This window comes from Electrona antarctica, assembly GCF_951216825.1.
Source record: "Electrona antarctica genome assembly, chromosome: 12".
Taxonomy (NCBI): domain Eukaryota; kingdom Metazoa; phylum Chordata; class Actinopteri; order Myctophiformes; family Myctophidae; genus Electrona; species Electrona antarctica.
In genome coordinates, this window is record NC_136793.1 from 34,213,705 (window position 1) to 34,235,058 (window position 21,354).

General features: G+C 42.4%; 1 protein-coding gene across 1 annotated transcript in view; it reads right to left on the reverse strand.

The window, feature by feature from the left end:
- Positions 1-597: 597 nt before the first annotated feature.
- The window catches only part of cep120 (centrosomal protein 120), a 37,977-nt gene continuing 17,220 nt past the window's right edge, over positions 598-21,354 (reverse strand). Inside the window, exons 20-33 of the mRNA XM_079516961.1 lie at positions 21,089-21,301; positions 20,615-20,909; positions 19,533-19,725; positions 18,446-18,595; positions 17,915-18,097; positions 17,619-17,715; positions 17,118-17,273; positions 16,351-16,440; positions 16,075-16,167; positions 15,541-15,702; positions 14,724-14,846; positions 14,086-14,184; positions 2,495-2,640; positions 598-1,627 (exon numbers count right to left, since the gene is read on the reverse strand). Coding sequence (XP_079373087.1) covers positions 1,387-1,627; positions 2,495-2,640; positions 14,086-14,184; positions 14,724-14,846; positions 15,541-15,702; positions 16,075-16,167; positions 16,351-16,440; positions 17,118-17,273; positions 17,619-17,715; positions 17,915-18,097; positions 18,446-18,595; positions 19,533-19,725; positions 20,615-20,909; positions 21,089-21,301 — 2,241 coding nt within the window. The 3' untranslated portion in view covers positions 598-1,386. The remainder of the gene's footprint in view (positions 1,628-2,494; positions 2,641-14,085; positions 14,185-14,723; positions 14,847-15,540; positions 15,703-16,074; positions 16,168-16,350; positions 16,441-17,117; positions 17,274-17,618; positions 17,716-17,914; positions 18,098-18,445; positions 18,596-19,532; positions 19,726-20,614; positions 20,910-21,088; positions 21,302-21,354) is intronic.

A 21,354-nucleotide genomic window follows, 5' to 3' on the forward strand; every position in this document is an offset into this window, starting at 1 on the left:
ATTGGAATGATCTTGCTCATCAAATCAGGATTTGTGCTCCTGAGAACCGAAGAGTACTTTCTTTTGTAATCTGTTGCAGAGAAAAATATTACCAGCAACAATGTCCTGTTTTTAAACAAAATGGGCACAAATTCTTCAATATGGATATAAACAGTACAGCAGAGAACTATTAAACCACCAATTGTCTATTTTTGTTTCTTTCAAATGTAGCCTACCTCACACATTTGCAACCCAAACATTTTGCACAAAAGGCTGGCATATCAAACCATACAATGTAGAAAACAAGTAAAACAAATCTAATATGGCACAAGACTGTAAAAACCTGGTTAGACAAGTTAATTGTGTACTCTTTGACAGCATTGCATGTTAGGAGAAATAGGCAAATTAAATTACACACACTCCATTGCAATATGTCACATACATATAAATACAACATGAGCCTGGGATCAAACTAATATTAATATTATGATTTATGGATTTTCAAACACACAACTTTTCTGTGTGGGTTCAGTTACATGGTTCAGTTAGTTGATGTAGCTAATAATTCTTTACAAATGGTGATAATAGAGGACAATATTAAAAAGAATCTACAGCATAGTATCACAAAATAATTTATTGAAGAAGCAAAAAGAATTCAATGTAAATTCTTCAGCAGCATAAATGTTAGTCATAAACATAATGAATTCAGTTGGCAGACAGGTTCTAGTGGACAGGTGGATTTGGCTGTTTCTGAGGTCATAGCGCCACCTTGTGTTACAAACCTTTTGGTCAACTTTACAACTAACTGGGCTCAAAATGCTGTATGATATTTTTACTGTACAAAATAATGTTCAATAAGTTAATAATGTACAAAAACATATTTTATATTTCTTATTAGGAAAAAAACATTGGCTTAGGACTATCAAAAATGCACAAACAAATTTAGAACACATACAAAAAGAGAGAGAGGGGTTTTTCCTGTAACGTAAAATATAAATAAAAAAATATTCTACCTTTGACTTGTAACCATCTGTCAAACTAAAAGATGTGGTCTTAATCTGAATGTTACGAGTGCTTCAGAATGTTTTCCATGGTTTAAAAAGTTCATGTGTCCTTGCTGTAGATGTTCTGCCGATCTGTATGTCAAGCTAAAAGATGATACAGTCATTAGTTTGTCCACTGTTTCATCCAAAAACAGTACATCAGAATCTGTTCGTGAATTTGTTTGGCAAAAAGAGAGAATCAGTCAGGTCAGTCATCTGCAGCTTCTGATGTTCAGACATACAACCTGGCGGACATGTGCTGAAGCATTGGCGATTCATGAAATAGAGTTGGTTGAATTAATCTTTCACTGCAACCCCAATATACTGAATAGAATTAGAAGTCACTAAAGTGTATTTCTGCCAGTCAGTGAGTCCCTCGTTCAGCCATGGCCTGTTGTATCTGTCTGTTCAGTTCAGTAATGATGCGATCTTCATGTGTGTAAACTCCTGTCCGCAACAACGTGTCTCTCTCCTCCAGCAAGCGACTCAGGTGGTCGTCAGCGCTCTCGTTAATGGCTGGGCTTTGGGAGCGGCCAGGGGCGGGGCCGGAGGAGGAGGGACCGAATCGAACCTCCTGCTGTTTCAACCTGGAGGGGAGAGGACAACTACGATTTAAATGAGTCTGTTTCAACATGGAGGGGAGAGGACAACTACGATTTAAATGAGTCTGTTTCAACATGGAGGGGAGAGGACAACTACGATTTAAATGAGTCTGTTTCAACATGGAGGGGAGAGGACAACTACGATTTAAATGAGTCTGTTTCAACATGGAGGGGAGAGGACAACTACGATTTAAATGAGTCTGTTTCAACATGGAGGGGAGAGGACAACTACGATTTAAATGAGTCTGTTTCAACATGGAGGGGAGAGGACACCTACGATTTAAATGAGTCTGTTTCAACCTGGAGGGGAGAGGACAACTACGATTTAAATGAGTCTGTTTCAACCTGGAGGGGAGAGGACAACTACGATTTAAATGAGTCTGTTTCAACCTGGAGGGGAGGACAACTACGATTTAAATGAGTCTGTTTCAACCTGGAGGGGAGAGGACAACTACGATTTAAATGAGTCTGTTTCAACCTGGAGGAGACAGAACTACAATTTAAATTCAAATAGTTTGGTTTCACTGTGAAAAGAAATAAAGAAAATAAAACAGTTGGGGAGAGAGGGAAAAGGAGAGCAAGAGAGGACGGCAGTGAGAATCCTTCATAAAACACAACACAAAAAAGGTCATGTTTTAGCACATCATCAAAGTGGGGTCTGGGGACTCCCAGGGGTCCTTGGGAAGGTCCTAAGGGGTCCCCAGCCAAATTAGTTGTGCAGCTGAGCTTATCAACACAGGTGGGGGTCCGCAGCCAAATACATATTAAGGTGTGGGTCCTTGAAAAAGTTTGAGAACTACTGATTTAGCACAGATACATTTACTTTGTCAACATTAGGATTGTTATCATCAAAATCATCATCATCATCACCTGTTGAGTTCATTTCTGATGTCATCCAGTTCCTGTCTTTCTGTCCGGACCGTCTCCTTCTCCTCGGTTGCTAGGTAACGCAGCCTCATGGCTTCAATCTCCTCCTGTTGTTTCTTCAGACGTGCCATTGCATTCTCCTGCTCCCTCTGAAGATACACAACCATACATTATTGCTTTTAACCATTTCGCTTTAGTTGATTCTCTCAAAATAATTTATACAAAGTATGACAACTCAAACATACTGCTCCCTGGCAGTTAACCACTTAAGCTCACAATGCATCGTGCAAGTGATCCATTGTGAGCTTAGTAACCAAGAATTTAACCCATTCAGGCCTGACGTCGAAATTAAAAAAAAAAAGTTTTCTAAATCATGACAATTTTCGGAAAGATTTGAGGCACATTTTAACGATTTTTCAAAAATAGCAGATCTACAAGCTCATAGCGCGCCACCGAGTGGCGCGCTATGAGCTTGTAGATCTGCTATTTTTCAATAGCTAAATTATAACAATGTTTAAAACACCAAAAAGGGTTCCCGCCCAAAATGGGTTAATGGTTAATGTGGTTAAACGCTAACGTGACATGGATGCGTTCCAGGTCTCAATGGATTAAACACACACACACACACAGAAGCAGGGCTGAGAAATGTGTTTTAAAAGAACATCGAACACCCTAAAACCATATCATATGCTAGTGTAATGAATAAAAACCGAAGCCAAAACAGACACAGACAAGCGCAAGGAGACACAAAACTGAAAACGAAGGAAATACACATATGCAACATTTCTCAGCTGCTCTCCAAATATTTTAGATTGCCAATGGTTTCTCAAGACCACCTCTGTGTCTTATGTTATTACAAACCTAGATCACGTTCGTCCACTGACCAGTGGACCAGACATAATGGCTATATCCCAGGTTTGAGTCTGACTTGGTACAACTACAATTTAGGCATTTAGCAGACAATCTCTTTGCTTATTTGTCCTTTTTGAGTGGTGTAAACCACTCCTACAACTGGCTTTTGTGTGCAGAAAAAAATTAGCATGGTTGCTATGTTCAAAATAATTTCTGACGTAATTAAATCACACCCGGGTGAACTGGATGACCGTAGCAACCATGCTCATTTTCTCTGCACAAAAAAAGCCAGTTGTGAAATCACATCCGGGTGTGATTTCATTACGTCAGATCAGAGCTGATCAGGCTATATAATACCTTACCTTATATAATACCTCACATCGGACAAAAACTCCAGCTGAATCAACTTCATGGTCACAAATCATCACATCAGAAGACGAGTCTACCTAGCCAAAGATCTTTAAAGACGGTGGGAAGCCCAATAGACGAGACGGCTGCTCTTTGCCGAGACAGACCCTCCTGACCAGACCCGATCTTTAAAGACGGTGGGAAGCCCAATAGACGAGACGGCTGCTCTTTGCCGAGACAGACCCTCCTGACCAGACCCGATCTTTAAAGACGGTGGGAAGCCCAATAGACGAGACGGCTGCTCTTTGCCGAGACAGACCCTCCTGACCAGAGCCGATCTTTCAAGACATCATATATATCATGCTATATAAAACCTTACACCACTCAGTTCACACGGGTGTGATTTTTTTTTAAAAAGACAAATGAGCAAGGAAACTATAGGATCACATATAGGTATACATCAAACCTAGAAACTGTCGAAACAACTATCTAATACCAGTAAGACGCCTGAGGGCGAGAAGCGACCTCGCCCTAAATGGTGAGGTTTTGTGCACGCATCCGCCTCGTTGATGCCGGCAGACTGCTGGGCGAGCGCTGGCGCTTTGGCATGGCGGGTCAGATCAACATGGAATGAATTATGTGATGGCCATATAAGGAGCATGTCTTGAGTGTACAGGGTTTGATGAGGTCAGATCAACATATGGAATGTCAGAACAGGTCAGCTCCATACTATATGGAGATCTAAGGGTGGTACCGGGGACATTCTCTTGAGTGTACAGGGTTTGATGAGGGCCCAGGTAGGGCCGGGCCTTGCCTGTTGAGAACTCTAGTTTTCGCCGGCTGCCGGGCGCAGCTACACTAATAACTTTGGGGCAGGCCCGTCTAGAGTTTGAAATTTGAATGGACAGGTATAAGTCAAAAGTGAGACATCGAAGAGGAAGGATGGATCAACATACGGAATATGTCAGAACAGGTTCTCATGGGTATGACATATATCCATGGGTTTGAGGTCAGATGTAGAGTTGCTGGCCAATATTGATGACATCAGGGATCTCCATATATGGACTTAACTGCGACAGCAGGTCGCATTTACTATGACATCAGGGTCTCCACATCTCCATCCCTGATGATGTCACATGATGTCACTAGACCTGGGCACCATATAGGGTGATGGTGCCCGACACACTGACGGGAAATGCACGATTCCATAGTTAACTGCAACCTTCTAATTTAACATTCTAGCAATTTTGGTCAAACAAAACAAATCAAAATAACAAAGCCTGTGAACAACCACCATAGATCTGCATAGTATACAAGTACAACAAACTAAATCTATTAAAAAGTAGCATACTCAGGTACCTGCTGTATGTCTCATATAATATATGTACAGTAGTACCCCTCCTCTCTAGTGTCTCTGTACCGGCACATACAAACTAACTCAACTTCTGATATAATTTGATTTCTGATTTTTAATGATAGTATAACATTAATATAAAAAATAAAATAATAATGTAGAACAATGACATGGTATTTTTTATTTAAAATCTTAACAAAAAACAGAAGATTGTGATACCGATAAATAGCAACTTAGATTACACTACGTTCCAAGCCGGAACACAACTGCTTATTAAAATAAACAGGCTCTGAAAATGTCCAAAGTCTGTTCATAAAGTCTATACTCTTTTCCAAGTGTCTGTTGAACTGGTGAAAACTGATTAAAATAGTCGGGTGGCCCCTCTGACACAGAAGGGAACCACTACTGGGTCTGGCTGGGAAAAACTCCATGTTCATACAGCATGTCTGCTGAACTCACCTCTCCTTGCACAGAAAAATGGAATGTTTCAATTTTCACACAGCTACCCCCCCGCCCCCCCATCTGCTGTTTCCCACCATCTCTCTCTCTCTCTCTCTCACACAGAGAAAAACGATTTTCATATTGTTACCGAGTTCACCTCTCTTCTTCATACACAATGGAAAGCTTAAAATTTCACACGGCTGCTGCACACGCACACGCACTTACCATTTTCACATACCCGTTTCCACATCTCTCTCAGAAACACGCATGCGCATACAACATACACACAGCAGTGTTGACACAGGCCTTGCTGTCTGTGGAACATTAATGTTCTGAATTACAGACGTTTAGGGCTAATTACTAGAAAAACAAACCCACTAAACATTTTGTCTAGAGCTGCTGCCAAGGACAATCTGAGGCCAAACACTGTAACAATTAGAGCAGAGGCTACAACTGGGGCCTCCATAGGATAGACAGAGAAAACGGTGCTGTTAGCACTCTCAACAACTCTAGCCAGTCGAATTACACCACCTTAGCTGCTAAATTCTTGTACTTTAGCCCATGTAGTCAAGAACGGCAACATCTAGGTTCTAGACCTCCCTCTGCTGGGTTCTAGAACACTTGCTGGTGGATTTGACCCCTCTAGCAGCTACATTCTAACCACAGTTTATCAATATGCGGCCAATGTATGCGGCCAACAAAAAAAAGTTTTAAATACTTTACACTTTAGAAAATGTACTTTTACACAATATTCTAATTCATTGAGATGGAGCCCACACACACACACACACACACACACACACACACACACACACACACACACACACACACACACACACACACACACACACACACACACACACACACACACACACACACACACACACACACACACACACACACACACACACACACACACACACACAATCCAGAGAAACCGGATCCAACACAGAGGAACCATAATTCGATTCCATCACATTTGGAACCGTTTTCCAGAACCGGTTTTATCACACTGTCAGAGCTGGTATGTGGACTTCAAGTCTGCTATACAATGCCGGTGTTTCGTTTTCATTTCAAGGACCACCATAAATCTCATAGTTACAGACATGTAAGGGTCCATTTGGAACCACCGATAGGAATTGTTAAAGGGAACCGTTAAGGAATCAGAGCGTTAAAGATGGAATCGTTAAGGAACCGGTCACCGGAATTGTTAACCCATTTACCGCTACCATTATTTAATCCCAACCCTACATTTGAACTACCGTAATCTTTTTAGTGAACGTGAAAACAAAATGATCCGAACACTGAAATGAGCAATACTTCCTACCACTACTGGCTGAGAATGATGAATAGGAAACAATGTGAGACTACTGTTGGGAATGTGACTTGTATGCCAGAGACTGGACCACACCGAGCAGGCATGCACATGATGTGCACTTTTGGTGGGGTATTCAATTTCTCACCAAGATCAAAGAATGACAGTTAAAAACTCGAACTGATAAAAAACTTCTAGAGAAGGACAAACATTTCTGGAGGTGAAGAGGCTGGTAACTATCATCGATGACTTCCTGCTGACGACTCACTAACTATGAGTCGATACTTCTCACAGGTATATGTACGGAGAACACCGACAAACTATGAGTCGATACTTCTCACAGGTATATGTACGGAGAACACCGACAAACTATGAGTCGATACTTCTCACAGGTATATGTACGGAGAACACCGACAAACTATGAGTCGATACTTCTCACAGGTACAGTATATGTACGGAGAACACAGACAAACTATGAGTCGATACTTCTCACAGGTATATGTACGGAGAACACCGACAGTGCTGAAATGCTCTTGTACAAAGCATTAAACCGTAAAACTGCTTGAGGGGAGCTGCACTGAAGGCATACAGCATGTGTATGTACTGCTGTAAGTAAAGCTACGAGTATGTGTAATTAGACATCACTGCACTGAAGGCATACAGCATGTGTATGTACTGCTGTAAGTAAAGCTACGAGTATGTGTAATTAGACATCACTGCACTGAAGGCATACAGCATGTGTATGTACTGCTGTAAGTAAAGCTACGAGTATGTGTAATTACACATCAAACCTTCCATTGAACCGATGAAAACAGAAATGTTAATGTAGGTCAGTGTCCTAGTGAGACAAGAAAAGACCAACTTGACCTCACTGTCACTGCTAAGACTTTTACTGCACTGCATACTGTAGGCTTCCAGAAAAGGAACAACATTGTTTGTCTGGGTATTTCCCCCTACTCTGCCTGCCAGGTAGGCAACACCACCTGGGTAGAGGAGAACATCATTCTGACCGCAAGAATTTTTATGAGCCTGCATAAGCTAAACACCACGCCAAGGCATGCGCTGAGAGGAGAGGATGAATAGGCAAAACCGGGCAGAGAAAAACCAAACAAGCACAGGCTAAAATCGGCATGCGAGACGGATAGTCACGTAAACATGGTACTGATATTTCATAAAAAAAAAAAAAAAAACACAGAGTATGACATCTACTGTAAATAGTTAGCGCCTGGTTGGTTTGTTGCTCAACACAAAGCCTGCAAATGATGAATGGGAGCAGGGTGACACTCGGTGCTGAACCCCCTTAGAGCTGCATAAATCACAGCCTGTTTTCTTTACAATGATCTGGCACTTAAGGGGAGGAAGGGAGGGAGAGAGACCGAGGGAGGGAGGGAGAGAGACCGAGGGAGGGAGAGAGGAGGAGAAAAGTGTGCGAGGGAAGGTGAAAGAGAGAGAAAATAGGCTGGAGAATTAGGATGGATAAAAAGAGAGCAAAATAGAGACACACGAGCTGTCAGAAAACAGAGGAAAAAGCTAATGAATCAATTGAGAAAAATAACATAAGAGTGAGCAAAAGAAAGAGGCAGAAAGAGGATCGTAAGAACATAGGAAAGGTAGTGTGAGAAAAAGAGGAGGAAGAGAGGGGGAGAGAGAGAGAATAAGGTGCAGGAAAAAGTGTCTCTCTAGTTTTCCAGCTGGCTAATGTCACTAACAGTTATTAGTGCGCAGATAAGCCCTCTATGTGTGTGTGTGTGTGTGTGTGTGTTTACATTAGACTTAGGCTGACTAAAGGCCCCACTTAGCACAGCCCCTCTGTCTCTGTCTGATTAGGAACACAGAAAGCTGCTGCCGAGGACTGATGGGCCAGCAGCACATTACATTGTCTACTTCACCCTGGCTAAATATTTGGCTCTGGTGTAAAAACACACCTCACTCTTTGTCAGAGCATACACACTACCTCGCACACGCACGCGCGCGCACACGCACGCGCGCGCACACGCACGCACGCGCACGCGCGCGCACACGCACACGCACGCACACACACACACACACACACACACACACACACACACACACACACACACACACACACACACACACACACACACACACACACACACACACACACACACACACACACACACACACACACACACACACACACACACACACACACACACACACACACACACACACACACACACACACACACACACACACACACGCGCGCGCGAGGAATGATGGTGATAATACAGTTGAGAGTTTGGGCTTAGCTCAGTTTCCTCTGCTCTGTTCCAAGTCTTTAAACAGAGGCTGTTCACAGCCTGTTAAGCGTCCTAACACTGACACATGGACCAGCTCAATGAATCTCCTCCACCAGATTTACACCAACAGCAAGCAGATAATAGATATCTGACCTAGCGACACATCGTCAAGAGGAAAAACTAAGACTACACTGAATAAAATATTGCCCACGTCAGATGGAATAATTTTAGCTGCAGTTTTTAACCCATTAAGTTCTCAAACTTTTTCATAATTCAAAATTATTCAACATTTTCTAAAATGTTCAAAAATAGCAGATGTACAAGCTTGCATATCTGTTTTTTTTTTTACCAACGTCCAAATCTAAAATGACAGAGATGCTGTCCCGGTTTAATGGGATAATCAAATGTATTCCATTTTGTTGCTTTCAAGTTGAAAGTTTGCATGGTGTTTATATGCCGGTTAACAACGCTTGCAAAGTCACATAAATGTGAAACGTCACCAAAAATGTCACTATTATGCATAGTGCATATCGTATTAGAGAATAAAGTTATGTGAATTCTAAAATTACTAATGTAAAATGATCTTGAATGGTGGATAATGTACAAATATCTTCAATGTCAAGAGAATGTGGCTAGCTCTTGCTCGAAATATTGAGTGAGTGCATGTTTTTACTGGGCAACATCAACGACCCTATGGCACACAAAAGCTTTAAAACTGATCTTATCATTTCAAAAATACATAATCATGCTGGCTGAGGTTTGAGTGATTAATGCCCGATTTATACTTGGTTTCACACCGTGTCGCACAACGAAAATAGCCGATGTACAAGCTCACAATGCGTAGACCGCTTTGAGTCTAGGATTTAATTCTTACATTGAGTTCCTCACGATATGTTCACCATTTCTCCCCCTCTCTCTCTCTTTCTGACCTTTATACATTATAAAAGGAAAAGTACAAGGGGGAGTTGCACTGCCCACTCTCCCTCAAGAAAATAAAGCATGATTGTTTGAGTGGCTAAAAGAAAGTTTTTGTCATTTCTGACTCAAACAAATCCGTCTACTGGGAGACAAAACGAAAAGAAAAACAGGGATAGTATTGATTTATGAACCCCCCAAACGTCTGGTTGCAGAAAAACTAGAAGTAGGTCAAATGAAGTATGTTTGATAAGAGTAAGATAAACAGAAGAAATATTTGTATGACGTGTCATTCCCCTGAGAGCAGTGAACTGTGACCCCTAACAGAGAGGAAAAACATGGCCTGTACTCACAAGCTGTCTTCATTCAAGCAAACATTCAGCATCAAATACAATTCACATCAAATGTCACCATAGTCTTGGACAGCTCAGTCAATTATGTGTACATTATGTGTGAATGTGTAAATCCTCTGTGAACTTGTTTTTTTGTTTGTATTAACAGCTATACAAAAATGTGTATGTATTGCAATATCTGAAAATGAGTGTGGTTGCTTCGGTTTCTAGCTTTGAGCGAGTATTTGGTCTCATACACTGCAATATATTGTCTATATTCTGTCTTTGGGAAGATTCTAGCTTCGACCAACAGGAGCCAAATATGTAATTGTAGACAACTTTGGGAGAAGCTGTTCACCTTTTCCTTTAACCCTCTGAAACCAAAGCCATGAATTTATTGTAGAATGATTTCTCCCTTGTAAACCATGTAATTAAGCTTCTGATCAACTTGTATTTTTGGGAGGATCATGGCAAAATTGCGGGTCTTTACACAATTTCTGAATTGACTCATGATGACTCCATCATGTTTTAGTTTCTTTTGCCCATTATTGTGTTTTTTCTTTTGCTAAATGGAAAGAATCTGCCAAATCAAAGGATTCAGTGAAGCCCTCAAGACTGTTTCATTACAGACTATATATTTTGTGCAAACCAAACCAAATAAATAATAATTAAACATTGGCCTGTTTTACAATTGGAACCCAGGATGAATTATGTTTGTTTACATACAGAAGAACTCTCAGAGATAAATGGTTTCACTCTTCCTAAATGTGGACAGTGTGCACTATGCTACAACACTACCAAGTACCAACTGGTACTTCTTCTCAAATCCACTTAATTCCACCAATGTGGTACATGCACACCTGTCCCTGAGGAAAGGCACAGCTGGACATACAAAAAGGTGTTCAAATGATGGATCTCTGAACACAAAACTTCAAAACGTATGCCATGCAAAATATATATTATATTGAAGCAAACCATTGTTCACCATCAACACTTTGCTTTGTTGGTGTAGAACACGTTACAGCCCATAGAGGGGGTAATCTCCCAAGGTTGTTGGCCCAAAGGGAGACGTTTTGGATAGATGTTTAAATACTTTGTTGGTGTAGAACACGTTACAGCCCATAGAGGGGGTAATCTCCCCAAGTTGTTGGCCCAAAGGGAGACGTTTTGGATAGATGTTTAAATACTACAGTATGCAGCTACGGGGACTTAATGATTACCTTTTTTACAGACTCTTCTTATTTAGGTAAATGGACGTTATCTGGTCCTCTCTGTCACGGGGCAGCCCGTGCCCTATATACACACACACTCTGATTAAGGACATTGCACGCACGCACACACCACACAGACTGTGGGAGATGATATAATGTCAATACTGTTGATGAATGCATTTCACTATTTATTCATAACATATTCAGGGGTCATAATGATGTACAAATGTTTATTGTTTATTGAAACCTGTGGTTAGCTCATTGGCACTAGTATGGCCTCTCCAGTGCTGGCACTCTTCTGTCAGACTCTGAACTGCTGAACCAGAGCAGGGCTCAGCCAGTCAGCTTAAGACAGGGGGGAAGGGGCCAAGTACTGTTGAGGAGTAGGGGTGTTCCACAGTGTTGATGAGCAAAGTATTACTATTATCTGGGGAGATGATTGCAAACCCAAAGGATGTTTAGACTAAAGTAGAACATCTATTTATGTGGTTATGTAGTCATGTTCAGCGGATATCTGTGAGCTTGTAGATAAGCTGTTTAGATTTAATTGCTTCTCTGTGAGTGGTAGGATCCTCTCATATAAAAGGGAGACACCGTCTCCACACCTTAGCGCAAAACGGTCTTAAGCTGCGCACTTCTTAAGCTGCGCGCAGCTTAAATTCTGAGTTTTTAGACAGCTGGTGGATGGAAAAGAAGCTCCACCTCCGCGGACTTTTTGCGCAGAGGAGAGCGTTTCCGGGAATCTGGCCGTCGCGCAAAAAGTCGGCGGAGGTGGAGATTCTTTTCCATCCACCAGCTGTCTAAAAACTCAAGCTTTAAGCTGCGCGCAGCCGAGAACGTGCGCAGCTCTTTCGATAGTGTGGCAGCGGCTAGACTGCAGGCAGAGCTAGTCAGTTATGCTCGGGCAGGCAACATGCTGACAGCCCAGTGAGAGAGCTGCTAGGGCCCATTTCATGGGCGTAGCCTAGTTCAGTTTTGTTATTTTTCCTTTGTCCTAAGTTTGCCATTAAGTATTTTTGAGTTCTTTGTTTTGGATTTTTGGCCAGTATTATTTTTGTTGTTTGATATTTTTGTTATTGTGAATATCTGCACTGGAGCTGGAGTGGGAGAAATAAAAGCCATACAAAGCATCACTGACTGTTTTTGGAGCCTTGGCCGTTCGGGCAACTTCACACTCTCGATGCACATTCAATAGAACATCAATTGTGTATTGGACATGTGTCCCTAATAATCCTGATATGGGGGTCTATAAGGGTTTAACTGTCACACTGTATGCTGATATAACAATGATTTATTTTTAAGATGTGACATTATACAGTAGTCTACCTGTGTCAATGTTTAAACAGATATGCTCATGTGATGATCCTCATTTTTTTGGATACATGGGTATTTTTCTATTTGCATGTTGTCTTGGTGAACGTATTCTGGTCTTATTCCCCCCTTACACAGTTGGAGATGATTGTATGCAATATAAAAAACAATAAAACTTGTGTGTACCATGTTCTTTGGTGGCTTTTTTCCCCGTTGCTGTCGGGAGGAAACCACCTAATACTATTTTTGAGGTTTTTGATTTTTTTTTGCTATTGAACGGGTACAGGCTTTAGCTGAGACATACTATTGGTCCGACTGTTATTACACCGACAACCTACCTCCAACCCTAACCGCAAGCACGGGAGCAGCCCATGTCCGACCGTTGTTTCCGCATGTCGGTCCGTTGGTGTGTCTAATCTGCGTGTGCATCCCCTATAGAGAGTATGCACATGCATGATTTTCCCATCAGGACACGCCCCCCTCATCTAGACTGAGTGGCAAAACATTGAGCAGCATGGAGTGTTGGAGTTTGGAAGCACTCGTTGGAAATCTCTCAACCGTCCTGCGTACCACCCGTTTCTAAATGTCACATAATGCAGGAGGCAGCAAAATGTTGTGTTATTGAAAACAAGCACTTCCAAACTCTGACATAATCAAATGCAGGGCATTTCTTGACAGAAAATAGCTCATAACGTTTCTATGGTGGATTTTCATGAAACAAAAACATTGCAGATAGAAAGTTGGTGAGTTTAACATTGTTCAGACAGGACTTTTCGGTTTGGATGTATGGGCTGTCAAGGCCAGAAAGTAGTTTTTTGCCACTCAGTGGGTGTTCCCGCATAACTTCCAGGTACGATGATGTCACACGCATACCCTCTATAGGACACCCTTTATGTCTGTGTGTTGGTTAAAAAATACTGAACCAATGAAAAGTAGTATAAAGCGCTTCGGACAAAACCTCTCAACTCCATTGGACCCTCAAACTGTCCACCTCTCCCCCTCTCATGCAAGTAATTGACAATATATGAAGTCACAACACCAACTTTGATGAGGCAGTATTTTGTTTTCAAAATATATGGTTTTCATAATTTCCTGAAAAATGTATATTTTTAATTTCCTGGAAATTGTACATTTTGGAGTTAGGTGGATTCTTCCCGACAGCAGAGATATGTAGGTTAATGTTTTCAGTGACTATGTTTGTCCACAATAACCACACAATCATGTACAGCTGTGTATTGATGTAAACTGCAATACCTGTTTGAACCTGGCCAGCTCTTTTAAGGCACGTCCCCACTGCTGCTTGTAGTACAGCTTGGATTTGGTGGTGGCCTCCAGCTTCCTCTCCAGTTCCGCCTATATACATCAATAAAAACACCGCTGAAACGATGAGGACATAATTTTACTATTTTTCCTACTTACTTAAGAGCCAGACAAGAACAATATTTGACTGGATTACCCTGTAGTGTGAGGGGTTCAAAGATCCAATTAAACCTCCTGATTTGCTAACAGATGATTGGGTGCCCGATAATTATCATCATGTTTGATATTTATGTGAATGATTACTGTACATCACTATTGTCCGAGTGGGACGGCATGAGTTGCGCGTGAACGAGACAGCTGAGGCTTGTTGATTGTGGCATGAACAAAACTGACTATGTAACATGTCTACCACGACATATCACAATCGTTTGTCTGTTACCACAGCAAGATGAACTGGCTCCATTGTTTTCATCTGCTTCTGCATGTGGCCAATTGAGGTGCTGGCGTGCTGCATTGCTCAGCCAAGCACAATTAGCTTAACTAGAGCAGTGCCCATTGGGCACTGGCCTACTTGGAACGATGCAACAATGTATTTTTTGTTAATCGGAAGTTCTTAATACTAGTCATTTTACCTTCTCCAGTTTCAGAAGGTTAATTTCAGACTGTAGCCGTAACTCGGGTCGGATGTTTTGCTGTTCTCGTAACATCAGAGAATCCTTCTCCAGTTGTTTATACCTCGACTCACCATCTGCTATCTAGAGAATGGAACAGAATATAATGCAATCATTTCATTGTACACTTAGGCAATATTTGAAGCAATGATTTGTATGGTGTGTCCTATAAGTCCATGTGGACTGGGCACCTCGGGTGCATGACACACAAATAAAGAATCTATAATGCAAAGAGGAGAATACAAAGAAAACTGAATAGAAGTTAAAAAAGAAAAGAAATTTGGATACATTCAGTTATTTAACAGATGTAAATATATAGATCTGATGTGGTTAAGTGACACAGAGCAACTCAGATGGATGGATTCCAGACCCCCACGAACGTTCCCAGGGGGCCGGGCCGGTTCCGACGTGCCGCCCCGTGTCCGAAACGGTTGAGAAATGACAGAGTTACTGTGTGCCGGTCCCTCTACTGTACTGTACTGTCACTGTAGACTGTACTGTACTGGAACACCCGAAATCATCATATATACAGTTAATATGTGTGTGTGTGTGTGTGTGTGTGTGTTAGGTTGCGCACAGGTGGTGAAAAACAACCATGCTGTTTTCATGCTTATACCCAGCCAGCCAGCCAGGCAGGCACCCACACACATAAGTTTCATGCTCATACCTACCCAGCCAGCCAGCCAGGCAGGCACCCACACACACAAGTCCGTAAGGGAGTGGCTTGCACCACTCAAAAAATTAAGATTAATTCGGCTGGTAGTCTGTCTCTCCCTACTTGTTGTAGCAGTCTAGCTCTCTCCTCCTCCATCAGTCTGACTTTGTCTCTCTCCAGCGCCACCCGGTGGTCAGAGTCCAGTCGCAGCCTCCTGCTGCTCTCCTGCAGCTCTCTCTGGGTCAGCTCATGTTCAGCCCGAAGATCCTTCTGCAGCCTCTGGGTCTGTGTGTGTGTGTGTGTGTGTGTGTGTGTGTGTGTGTGGGGGGGGGGGGGGGGGGGGGGGGGGGGGGGGGGGAATGACATGACATGAGCAAGCACAAGGTTTTGCTTCAATTCAAACTCACATAATAGTCTACTGGAAATTTCATGAACCCAGAAATGGTGATTAGTATAAACTTTTATGATAGAAATATTATCTATAGGCCTAATGGGTGAAATTCAGCTTGGTTGCTAAAAGTTGCACGTTGAGCAATTTGAGTAATTAGCATAATATGTAGTAATTAGCATAATATGAAGTAATTAGCATATTATGTAACAACCTGTATAAAGGGGGAAAAAACTCAATTTCATCATTCTCACACACTACACACAAACCTCTATCTCAGCATTTGCCAGTTGTTTTTCTCTCCTCTCCAGGTCACACAGAGTCTTCTGCAACTGCTCCTCCAGAAGGTTATACTCTACCTCCTGTAGAGAGACAGAGAAAATGATTAAAAGAGAGAATATGAATACAAGAACCGTTTGAGAGAGACAGTAGGAAACCTGCAGAAAGGGTAGATGGACAATATCACAGTCAACAAACATTTTTAGAATGCGTATGAATACCACAAAAGCCATCATTTGTATGTGTGAATATGTGTGTGTAGGTACCTTCTTCCTGACCAAAGCTTCTCTCTCACTGTCTCTCTTCCTCCACTCCTCTGCCAAGGCCTGCATATGGCTCAACTCTTTCTTCTTCAGCTATGGAACAAACACAGAAATTAAAGCAAATCAATTATTTTCTCGGTTATAATCATTGTGGCAATGGTTGCGCCAAAGTGATAGTCACAAAACACCAAAACTGCAAAAGTCCACTCCAAGCCCTGTAGTGTACTGCTACTCTATCGCAACAAAGGGTAGTCCACATGCATAAACTGACTTTACATTCTGCTCCATAAAATGTACAGTTTAATTATTTCCATTCATTGAAATATAAATATTACCTTTGACAATTTTAAACGTAGTTAAGTAGTTAAATTGCATTGTGTAAAATCTGTTCATTATCCTCCAGATATTTGTGCAACAACCGTTACTTCCACTATTAACACACACCATCAGTATGAACCAATGCCCCATCAGACCAATAAATAAAGAAATACATGTAATATATGCCCGTCACCTGTAGCCTGGAAACCAGACAAATCTACCACAGGGAAAATGTATTTTCCCTGTGGCAGATTTGTCTGGTTTCCAGACAAATTGGGTCTGGCACTCCTCAGTTTGAATTACATTTCGCTCACCCCAGAGTTGTAGGTGACCAATCAGAGCCCACTATTCAAAGTGAGATTTATTTGCTGAGACGGAATCTACTCCTTGGAAATAAATCCAGACTAATATCTATGCAGTGATATTAGTCTGGCTATGCCAGGCTATGTCACCTGGTCATCGAACAAGTCCTCCTGCTCTTCCTTCCACAGCTCCAGCTCCAGAGCGGTGCGATACTCCATGGTTTCTCTGGCTGGAGTAGGGTCCTGTGGAGCAGGTTTTGATGCTGGCTGTTGAGGTTGCTTCCGTTGTGCTGGTGGATGGATGTTCTATTTTATTGGAGAGACATTGACATCAAGTAAGACGGATTACTATAAAACTTCTCATACAATGCCTGGAAGCTTTACGGGGGGCTGTGCTGTGAACCTGGCTGAGTCATGTGATGCCATATCATTTGCTGGCAGTTTGCAAAACTAGATCTGGCATACAAGTTACGGGATCATAAAAACAAAACACATGAGCAAGTGAACAACTTTCCAGTCCATACGTATACTGTAATAGATGTAGTTTAAAACCAGAACCTTTACGAAACATTGACAAAGGAATTAAAACGCTACTTGCCAACAACTGGATATTGTTATATAATACATAATCTATTTAATTGGTGTTCTGACCTGTAGTGAATCAGAGACACTGATGTCCTTGGCTGTGACCAATCCCAGGTCCTCTAGAGTGGTGACATAGAAAAGCTCGGCTACCTTCTCACTGGGACTGAGTGGACAGACACATGTAGAACATTGTTAACAATTAATAACAACCAAATTGCACAATAAACAATTAAAATAGAGCACTGTATTTCTATGGCATATGTTTCTTGATCTTCAGTGAATGATGTATTGGCTGGTAATAAGTCAGTAGATAATATTAATAAATATGAGTGGTTAAGTATTTCGTTAGGTGTAATTCATACCCGTGTGGTTTTAGGACCGGTATTCTGTCTGTGTGAGTCTGTCTCCAGTGCTGTTCCCCAGTAGCTCCCAGGAACCTGGTCTTGTCGGTACTGAGGAGGGCAGACAGCTGGATACTGGCTGTCCCCATCAGCTGGTCTCTGCTACTGCTGTCTCTGTGCCACACCTCCACAAGCACAGGAACTCTGGACCACAGAAATATGCACATATGAAAACTATTATTCATTCATTCATTCATTCAGAAAGAAAGAAAGAATAACATTTAACCCCCCCCCCCACACACACACACACCTGCCCGGCCACGGTGGTGGCCGGGCAGGTGTTTTAACACTGTGCCATGAATTCGGATTTTACTGAAGTGTGTGTTTAATTATTTTACTATCCCAGCAAAGAGAATCAAAGAATAGAAAAATAAAGAATACGTGAGCGAGAGAGACTGAATGAGAGACAAAGGACCAGAAAAGGGGCATCTAATAGCATCCCATGGCAATAAGTGTATGTATGCTGTGTAATCTGTGTTGTGTGGTCTTAACCTGAGGAACGTATCCTGTAGTTGTTGCGGCAGGGCAGCAAAATCAAAGGCACAGTAGGACTGAGGCAGAAACACCTCCATGTTTCTCTGGAGCTCCACTGGAGGGTTGGTCATTATAGGAGCTGCACTACCAAAGAACTGGTATGAGTACCTGGAAAAACAGCACAGTGCTCCTGAATACAGAAGAAGGAATGCATTTCAACTGCAACACACGGCAATACTACGATATTGATACATCAGTATCAATATCAGAATGGCCAAGATTCATGAAGCTGGAAGATTTGAGAAGAATATACCTGTTTCACAAACACGACTGTACGTACATGTCAAGATATTCAGCCCATTGTTTTTTTGTCGTCTAGAAAAGGGTTTGTATGCCCCATTTGTGCATAATTCATTAAAGTAGTCAATAGGTAAGTTGTTCTAAACTAAATTCTTTGAGAGCTTGACACAATTGTTCTGTATATTTAGTCTCATTCCAATGCTTCCGTCTCTTCGTGTATGAATGATCCCAGACTGAATGATCAGGGTGCTGTGGGGAGAACACCATCTGTTGCAAGACTTCTTGTTCTTCTGTTCACTGAAGATAGTAGATGTATGTTTGGTGTTGATTACATCCTGCAGAAAAGATGTAGGGACGGGTCAGACAGACACCTGCCTGATGGGACATGATGGATAAGAATATGTCTGTACTCAGCATTGAGGAGAGCACTTCTGACCAAATCTGTCTGTACTCAGCATTGAGGAGAGCACTTCTGACCAAATCTGTCTGTACTCAGCATTGAGGAGAGCACTTCTGACCAAATCTGTCTGTACTCAGCATTGAGGAGAGCACTTCTGACCAAATCTCAAACTCAAATGCAGCCCCAGTCCTGCAAAGAACATCCACCATGCTTCATTGCTGCCAGCAGACACTCAACATTTCGACTCGCTTCCATTGGTCTGTAATGCAGTTATGTTTTCGTGCATAAGTGAATCGCTTGGAGAGAAAAAAATGCAAATCTAGACAAATGTTGGGTTAAACCTTTTGCACAGTACTGTATGTTAATTTACTCAGGTGGGACAGATCCAGAAACTAGCTGTGGTACCTCAGCATAGCGTTGACAGGGTGTGTGAGGCTCAGACGACCCAGGCTGCGGAGGTCCAGTGAGAAGCAGTAGTGATGAGCAGAGGCAGGGATGGACACTTTAGGAGCGGACACACTGACAGATGACACTCCGCCCTCTGCTGCTACAATCTCTGCCTGGCCCTGGTCCTGTACACCCACCTCCACCTCTGAAGCTGCAAAGATAGGACACCAATCAGTGATTGGACCAACATGGAAATAGCTAAAGCAAGCAATATTTTTGAGTGGTGTAAACCACTCCTACAACTGGCTTTGTTAGTCTGTGCAGAAAAAATGAGCATGGTTGCTATGTTCACCCTGTTCACCCGGGTGTGATTTCATTACGTCAGACATGATTTTTGAGTGGTGTAAACCACTCCTACAACTGGCTTTGTTATTGAGTGGTGTAAACCACTCCTACAACTGGCTTTGTTAGTCTGTGCAGAAAAAATGAGCATGGTTGCTATGTTCACCCTGTTCACCCGGGTGTGATTTCATTACGTCAGACATGATTTCATTACGTCAGACAGGCTATATAAGACCTTACACCACTCAGTTCACACGGGTGTGATTTTTTGTTTTACAGATGACAGAGAAAATGTTTCATTTGATAATAACTGAGTGAAAGAATGGGCTATATCACATCGCCGAGGGATAACTGAACCAAATATAGATTAGAACATTTATTAAAAATAAAGTGCTAAAATAATAACACAAATCAATCAATTAGCTATGCCCCAAACCAGCTATACCAGAAAAAGAAACACAAAGCTCTTGTGTGGTCTCATGCGGTGACATGTAGATTGTGAATGTGTTCAACAAAATGGCCAACCACTGCCTTATTTATCTGTGTAATAAGCCGATAAACTCAAAGATGGCTTCCCAGAGTCTAGTCAGTCAGTCAGCACGTTAGCCAGATTAGACAATAGCCAATAAAAGGAAAGCCACAGCATGGGATCAAACAGCTGAGCGACCAATATTTAATTGGAAAATACATAATTTCTTGTCAAGAAACATTTGTCACTGACTGGACGAAGTGTGCACGAGCCTTTAACGAGCCTTTACCCGCTTGTCCGGGTTGACTCTGTCCAGCATGGAGCTCCTCCCGGAGACTCTCCACCTCGCTCTCTGTGTGAGAGGCTGGCGGATGGGTGGCTGAAGGAGAGGCAGCGGGAGCTGGTGAACACGGGGAGTCCAGAGGCTGGCCAGAAGATGTCCGTTTGACCAGGGAGGGTGTACGAGGTCTCTCCTCAGGAGGGGGAAGGGAGATAGTGGGGTTGGGAGGAGGAACAGAAGGTGGATGGGATGAGGGGCGGGAGGGGAACTGTGGTCCACCTGCTCCCTCTTCATTTGCTACAAACTACAGGACGAGAAAGAAATAACAAAATAGAGTCAGCTTCAGCTAGTCTATCATTGACCAATCCACAAACACTGAAGAATGTGTGAATGGTTTTGTGGGGAGTGCCTCTCCTCATCTATATTGTATATAGTAAGTGAGAGTGAGAGTGCGAGTGCGTGTGCGTAATCCTGTGCAGCTACCTCCTCCCTCCTCAGTGTAACAGCTACTCCTACAGTGGGCTGCAGGTCAACAGGCAGAGCTGGTAGTTTCTGCCTGGTTCTGTTAGGAGGTTTGAGAACGAAGGCTCCCTCCACAGTGGTTGGCTGGCTGTCCAGGTCTACTGTGCTAGTGGTCAGAGCTGAGAGAGAGACCTCTGTGCTGCCTAGCGAGTGGTTCCCACAACACAGGTGGATCTGTGGAGACATCCAACAATGGCTTACCGGTATGTGCTAAAATGTGGTAGCAT